At 47.9% G+C, this 8,111-nt stretch overlaps 1 protein-coding gene across 1 annotated transcript; it reads right to left on the bottom strand.

Annotated features, from left to right (window-relative positions):
• Window positions 1–1,978: 1,978 nt before the first annotated feature.
• On the bottom strand, window positions 1,979–3,652 carry LOC131007937 (uncharacterized). The gene has a single exon (XM_057934849.1). The coding sequence runs from the start codon at window positions 3,650–3,652 to the stop codon at window positions 1,979–1,981; it is 1,674 nt and encodes a 557-aa protein (XP_057790832.1).
• Between the last annotated feature and the right edge of the window lie 4,459 nt (window positions 3,653–8,111).

Below are 8,111 nucleotides of genomic sequence, written 5' to 3'. Positions count from 1 at the left end.
CAATTCCACTGCCCACTTTGTCAATCGACCGGATAGTTCTGGTTTATGCAGTATGGCCTTTAAGGGGTACGTAGTGGCGACTACGATCGGATGGCATTGGAAGTACGGACGTAACTTTCTTGCCGCGTGGACCAGTGCGAGGGCCAGCTTCTCTAGCTGGCTGTATCGTGTCTCTGCATCAAGTAGTGACTTGCTCACGTAGTAGATTGGTGACTGCCTTCCCTCTTCCTCTCTGACCAATACGGCGCTGACGGCTGTATCAGAGACGACCAGATACACCAACAAAGTCTCGTGATTCTTTGGTTTTGCGAGTAATGGCGGGCTAGTCAAGTACTGCTTGAGTTGCTTTAGGGCTTCCTCGCACTCCTCAGTCCACTCGAACATTTTTGATTTCCTCAAAGTGTTGAAGAAGAGGTGGCATTTTTCGGACGATCTTGAAATAAAGCGGCTTAAAGCGGCTATTCTCCCCGCTAGTTTTTGGACGTCTTTCATGCAGGTGGGGGAAGGAATTCTCTGGATCGACTCGATTTGAGCCGGGTTTGCCTCTATTCCCCGCTGGGTAACCATGTAACCTAGGAACTTTCCTGCATTGACACCAAAAGAACATTTAGTAGGATTTAGCTTCATATTGTATTTTCTAAGAATCTCAAATGTCTCCCTCAAATGATCAATGTGGTCCCTCGCGCGAATGGACTTGACCAACATGTCATCGATGTAGACTTCCATTGTTTGGCCCAGCAAGCTTGCAAACATCCGATTGACCAGGCGTTGATACGTTGCTCCTGCATTCTTCAATCCGAATGGCATATACTTGTAGCAAAATAACGCTACGCTGGTCATGAAGGCCGTCTTCTCCTCATCATCAGGGTGCATCCGGATTTGATGGTATCCCGAGTATGCGTCCATGAAACTCATCAATTCACGGCCTGCTGTCGCGTCCACTAGCATGTTGATGTGTGGAAGTGGGAACGAGTCTTTCGGGCATGCCTTATTGAGGTCCGTGAAGTCGATGCTGACCCACCATTTGTCGTTCTTTTTCTTGACTACCACCACATTTGTGAGCCATTCGGGATAGTGGACCTCTCGAATGAGTCCATTCTTGAGGAGCTTCGTGACTTCATCATTCACTACTTGGTTCCTCTCCGATGCAAACTTTCTACGTTTCTGCTTCCTCGGTGGGTTGCCCGGGGTGACCTGTAACCTGTGAACAATAATACTAGGGTCAATCCCTGTCATGTCCTCATGGGACCAAGCGAAACAATCGTAGTAATCAGATAGGAAATTGATAAGCTTCTCTCTGAGCTCTGGTTCGAGTTGTGCTCCGATCCGAACTTTGTGGTCTGGAAAGCTCGCATTAATTTGAATTTCATCTATCTCCACCGTCTCCTCCTCGATCAGGCTGCGTGGTCTCTTCGTTTGTGCAGCTCGATTATAGTGCTCCGTCTGTTGATTTCTCTGCTCTGCAGACTTTGACTTCTCTGTTCTGCAGCTTTCGACTTCTTTGCTCTGCAGACTTTGATTTCTCTGCTCTGCAGATTTCGACTTCTCTGCTCTGCAGGCTTCGACTTCTCTGCTCTGCAGATTTTGATTTCTCTGCTCTGCAGACTTTGACTTCTCTGCTCTGCAGACTTCGACTTCTCTGCTTTGCAGACTTCGATTTCTCTAGCTCTGCAGATTTCGATTTCTCTGTTCTGCAGGCTTCGATTTCTCTGCTCTGCAGATTTCGACTTCTCTGCAGCTCCGTGTGTTGACTCATGTCTTGAGTGCACTGCAGGGTATGATTTGGGTGTTCCTGTTCTCCCCTATGCTTCGTTTGACGGATGTGGTTGAATGATTCGGGCGTCCCTCTTGGTGTAATTAACTGATTCGACGTGCACTCTTTATTTGCCTTTGAATGGGACAGAGCTTCTTGCTGTAATTGCTATAAGGACGGGCTTTTCGCTTTCATAGTGGTTTGGTAGCACGCCCTGGAGTCCTTCTACTCTCCCTTGATTTCCTTAACTCCCCACTTGGTTGGGAATCGTATGACTTGATGATAGGTGGATGGTACTGCTTCCATTCCGTGGATCCATGGACGGCCTAGGATGACGTTGTATGCTGACGGGGCGTCTACCACGAGAAACCTAGTGGAAAGGTTGACTTCATCTACGTAGACAGGAAGATCGATCTCCCCTACAGTAGTCATACTCTCGCCACTGAAGCCAACGAGTACGGCCGCTTTCTTGATTAGTTCGGACTCGTCCAAACCCATCTCCCTGTATGCACTGCAAAACAAAATATTGGCAGAGCTACCATTGTCTATTAGCACACGCTTTGTTAAACAGTTAGCAATATAAATGGAAATAACTAAAGCATCATGATGGGGGTGTAGAAGCTTGTCTGATTCGGATGTTGCAAAGCTGATTGTTAGGGTTGGATCCGTTGGTCTAGCTTTGCCGGAGGGCGGAGCCCCTGTTTTGCTTGACCTAGCCTGTTTGGCGTGTCTCTTGGCGGCTGAGTGGGTGATTCCGCTGACTTCGGAGCCTCCGGATATCACGGTCACAGTTCTCTCATGGTGTGGCGGGTCTGGTGGGCTGTCGTCTCTGTGTTTCTCTTGTCTATCCCTTCCTTGTTGTAGGGTAAGCTTGCCCTTTTCGGTTAGGTAATCGGTGAGGTGGCCTTGATTTAGTAGGTGGGCCACTTCCAATCTGAGGGCGATGCAATCCTCTGTCCGATGCCCATGGTCTGCATGGAACTCACACCACTTGGACCTGTCCCTCTGGTCGGCTGGGGCCCTCATCCTTTCTGGCCATTTGACTTTGTTGCCTAGATTCTTGAGAGCTAAGACCGCCTCGGCTGGCGAGATAGACAAGTTGTACTCCGGTATCTTGGCCATTTCATGTGGTCGCGTCTCGTAAGGTTGGTCATACTGTCTCCTTCTGTATTCTTGTCGTGGAGATGGGTAAGGCTCAGACCGCCTATCATTTGTCCACCTATCAACCCTGGAGTCTCTTCTAGTGTTTCTGCTTGGTGAAGATCGGTGGTAGCTGTATTGATCTTCCTCCCATTTGATTTGTGCCCATGCCTTGGCAAGGACGTCCTCCATTGTTCTACAAGGGTATTTGGCGAGGTCTTTGTAGAGGTCTGAGTCGGGTAGAAGACCCTTTCGGAAGGCGGTGACCGCTGTTTGGGTGTTGCAATTGGTGATTGACACCTTCTCTTTGTTGAATCGGCTGATATAGTCTCGAAGAGACTCGCCACGCTGTTGCACTACGGCGTAAAGATCCTCCGATATCTTTTCAAGTTTCCTGCTACTAGCATATTGCTGCACAAATATATCTGTTAGTTGAGAAAAACTTGAAATAGAATAATTTGGAAGGTTAGTGTACCACTGGAGGGCCGGTCCTGTCAGACTAGAACCGAACCCTTTACACATGCAGGCCTGCCTCAATTCACGAGGAATTGCGGCAGTGAACATCCTTTGTTTGTACTGAGCGATGTGGTCGGTCGGATCCGTCGTGCCGTCGAACATTTGCATGCTCGGAAAGCTAAACTTGATGGGCATTTCCATCAAGGCAATTTCATCCACAAATGGCGAGTCGGCATAGCAGTTCTCTGAACTTTTGTGGATGGGTGCCGGGACACCGGGAATTCGCTGGATCAAGGCCTCCATTTCCGCCAGCTTTCTCGCCAAGTCTTCATCTCTGATTGCGTATGGGCCGGTTGTGGCTGGTTGAGTGAATTCATTGGTGAACAGCTGGTCTTGGGTGAACTCCCTTGGACCGTGTCCGTCAGGCTATTGGTGAACCTGGGTTGGCGGCGTGGCCATCTGATTTAGCCCTAGTATGGTAGGTTGTGCACCTCCAACGGCGGCATTGCTCATTGTTACGCCCCGCGTGGTGAAGATGGTTCGAGCATGTTGTCTTCCGGTGATGGTTGTTCCATCTTGTCGGAGTGTTCCTGACGTTCTGGTGTCCGGGTTGGGTTGCCCAAGTTCCCACACTTGCTCCAACGCGGATGTTGTCATGTTAATACCTGCATTCAAAGTCACACGACCAGGGTCAGTCTGGTTACCAACTACATTACGGTTTCTTACCTAAGATGATGGGTCCATCACGAGGTGGTTGGACCCGTCCTTGCGAGTGATCGGTGTATCTCCCAGAGGCTGCATGGAAGACACTCGGGCTCGGAAGCCGAGAGGTTCGATGATCTCGATAGGCTCCATAGCTTCGAGACAGTCATACAAGTTGGCGTTCTCTCTTTCCAACTTTTTGCACCTCTCTCGCTTCTGATTCATCTGTTCAGTCAGGGCGGTGATCTGGGCGGCTAGGTCAGCCAGACCAGTCACGTGGAGAGCGTCGGGAGTTTCGAATCCGTCACGACCGTCAGACATGATAGATGCTCGTAGAGATCTGTGGAAGGTGCGTTGATTCGCTTGATTGCTAGGGCCCCACGGTGGGCGCCAAATTGTTGGGGGTGAATCCGACAATTACGGAAGCGACGTCGGCCACGTCTGGATCGACGGGCACTAGCAACCTGAGACCACAAATCACGTTAGAGCCCTCCGAAGAGCACCGGTGGGGGTGTCGATGGAAGGGCCTCCGACTCTCAAGTCAGTGAACGGATATAAGTATTCAACGTAAATAGCGTAACTGAAATGAATAGATGATAAAGGAAAAGACAATAGTAAATGAAATATCCGGGAGCTCGGGGTGTCCCAGAAGTTGAATCAAAGCTGAGGAGCGATGTTGAACAAGGGGCGACGAACGTCCGGGCTAGCGAGGCTAGTCCAACAATCGGAGCCCTTGAAAATCGAGAGCGTGGAGGCGGAATCGGGAGAGCGGGGAGAGCGAGCGAGCACCAGATTGAGAGACCGTAAGTATAAGAATCAATGTCAATGACGGCGTCCCCTAATTATGTTAGTGAAGTAGTATATATAGGTTATGGGCCTGCGGAGGAATGTCTAGGGTTAGGGTTTGTTGGAATATTCCTTGAAACCCTAACGGTTCCGACTTCTTCGGAGTCCACTTGCCGTAACCTTCGTATGACCTAGTCAGCCACGTTGACTAGGTTTTTGTAAGCTTATAATCCAGTTTGTATACTTTCGTGTTGAAATGTTTACTATGGCGTTGCTGCTAGAGCAAAGGGATCGCGCCTCTGCCGGAGCAGAGAGATCATGTCGCTGCCAAGGCAGAGGGATCGCGCCTCTGCCAGAGCAGAGGGATCGTGTCACTACCAGAGCAGAGGGATCGCGCCTCTGCCAGAGCAGAGGGATCATGTCGCTGCCAGAGCAGGGGGATCGCGCCTCTGCCATAGCAGATGGATCATGTCGCTGCCAGAGCAGAGGGATCGCGCCCCTGCCAGAGCAGAGGGATCATGTCGCTGCCAGAGCAGAGAAATCGTTCTGGGCTGAGTCAGAGTTGCCAAGGCAGATTCGAGCTGGACAGCTGAGCACTGCCGGGCAGGGCTGGGCTGGTCAGTCGGATTTTATCCACTACAATCCTCATCATAAATTCGAAAATTAGGGTTTAGAGCTTGATGAGATAAAAAATAGAGGTAAGTTCAAATCAAATACTCAAGATATGCTTCAAAATTCTCAAAAGTCGTGGATAGAGAGAGAGATCTCACAAAAATCAGATGCTGAAAACTTCTCAATGAAAATAAATTTTTCGCCCGATGTGATTTACCATGTTACCATAACATCCGTTAACACATAACTTAGTTTTCCATATTTCGCACATACAAGCACAGCAGTAAGTAAAATTCACTCATTTTTAGTATCATAGAGTGCATCGTCGCAACGAACATCGTGTCCCTAGTCTAAACTTGTGAAAGCAATCGAGGATGACCATTTTGTAAGGTAGCATCATCGAAACGAACGTCGTGCCCCCCAAACTACTTTGATTTTTTATGTGCTTTACATTAACACACAAATGCTGAGTTAGTGTAGAGGTAACAGTGATCATCACACAGGCAAAAACACAATTGCATCCAAAGTGTTTTTCACTTTACACATGATGCAACAAATACCCTTTGTTATTCAATCACGGAAGCAAAGGCCAAACGACCTTCTTAATGTGGTAAATCTCTCAAAATACAAGGGTTTTGTAAAAATATCCGCAATTTGATTTTCGGTTTGAACATAGTCTATCTTGATTACCTCTTGTTCCACCAAATCTCGAATGAAATGATGTCGGATATCAATGTGTTTGGTTCGTGAGTGTTGGACTGGGTTTTTTGAAATATTGATTGCGCTGATGTTGTCACAGTACATCACCATCTCATCACTCATCACACCATAGTCTGACAGCATTTGCCTCAACCACAAGAGTTGAGAGCAACAACTCCATGCTGCCACATACTCTGATTCTGCAGTAGAGTGGGACACACAGTTCTATTGCCTACTATGCCAAGAAACAAGGTTAGTTCCAAGGTAAAAATATCCACCACTCGTGCTTTTCCTATCATCAATGTCGCCTGCCCAATCAGAGTCACTAAAGCCTATGAGGTTTGTGTTAGTATCCTTTGAGAAAAAAATGCTGAGCCTTGCTTTGTTTCGAACAATCATTTCACACTCGTCCGATTTGTTCTTAAAGATCCACTTTGTTCCTATCACATTCCTGTCAGCAGGTCTAGGAACAAGATACCAAACATCACTTCTTCTCAAAGATACTAACATAAACCTCGTAGACTTTACCTGTCAGCAGGTCTAGGAACAAGATACCAAACATCACTTCTTCTCAAAGGATACTAACATAAACCTCGTAGACTTTAGTGACTCTGATTGGGCAGGCGAAATTGATGATAGAAAAAGCACGAGTGGTGGATGTTTTTACCTTGGAACTAACCTTGTTTCTTGGCATAGTAGGAAACATAACTGTGTGTCCCTCTCTACTACAGAATCAGAGTATGTAGCAGCAGGGAGTTGTTTCTCTCAACCTTTGTGGTTGAGGCAAATGCTGTCGAACTATGGTGTGATGAGTGATGAGACGGTGACAACATCAGCGCAATCAACATTTCAAAAACCCAGTCCAACACTCACGAACCAAACATATTGATATACGACATCATTTCATTCGAGATTTGGTGGAACAAGAGGTAATCAAGATAGACTATGTTCAAAACAAAAATCAAATTGCGGATATTTTTACAAAAGCCTTGGATTTCGAGAGATTTACCACATTAAGAAGGTCGCTTGGCCTTTGCTTCCGTGATTGAATAAAAAGGGGTATTTGTTGTATCATGTGTAAAGTGAAAAACTCTTTGGATGCAAATGTATTTTTTCCTGTGTGATGATCTTTGTTACCTCAACATGTTCCTTTACACTAACTCATCATTTGTGTGTGTATAATTTTATGTAAAGTGTAGTGGATAAAATTCGACTGACCAGCCCAGCCCTGCCCGGCAGTGCTCAACTGCCCAGCTCGAATCTACCTTGGCAACTCTGACTCTGCCCAGAACGATTCCTCTTCTCTGGCAACGACATGATCCCTCTGCTCTGGCAGGGGCGCGATCCCTCTGCTCTGGCAGCGACATGATCCCTCTGCTATGGCAGAAGCGCGATCCCTTTGCTCTGGCAGCGACATGATCCCTCTGCTATGGCAGAGGCGCGATCCCTCTGCTCTGGCAGCGACATGATCCCTCTGCTCTGGCAGAGGCGCGATCCCTCTGCTCTGGCAGCGACACGATCCCTCTGCTCTGGCAGAGGTGCGATCCCTCTGCCTTGGCAGCGGCATGATCTCTCTGCTCCGGCAGAGGCGCGATCCCTTTGCTCTAGCAGCAACGCCATAGTAAACATTTCAACACGAAAGTATACAAACTGGATCATAAGCTTACAAAAACCTAGTCAACGTGGCTGACTAGGTCAAACGAAGGTTACGTCAAGTGGACTCCGAAGAAGTCGGAACCGTTAGGGTTTTAAGGAATATTCCAACAAACCCTAACCCTAGACATTCCTCCGCAGGCCCATAACCTATATATACTACTTCACTAACATAATCAGGGGACGCCGTCATTGACATTGATTCTTATACTTACGATCTCTCAATCTGGTGCTCGCCCGCTCTCCCCGCTCTCCCGATTCCGCCTCCACGCTCTCGATTTTCAAGGGCTCCGATTGTTGGACTAGCCTC

Source organism: Salvia miltiorrhiza, chromosome 2 (assembly GCF_028751815.1).
Source record: "Salvia miltiorrhiza cultivar Shanhuang (shh) chromosome 2, IMPLAD_Smil_shh, whole genome shotgun sequence".
Taxonomy (NCBI): Eukaryota; Viridiplantae; Streptophyta; class Magnoliopsida; order Lamiales; family Lamiaceae; genus Salvia; species Salvia miltiorrhiza.
This window is presented reverse-complemented; position numbering and strand designations above follow the sequence as displayed.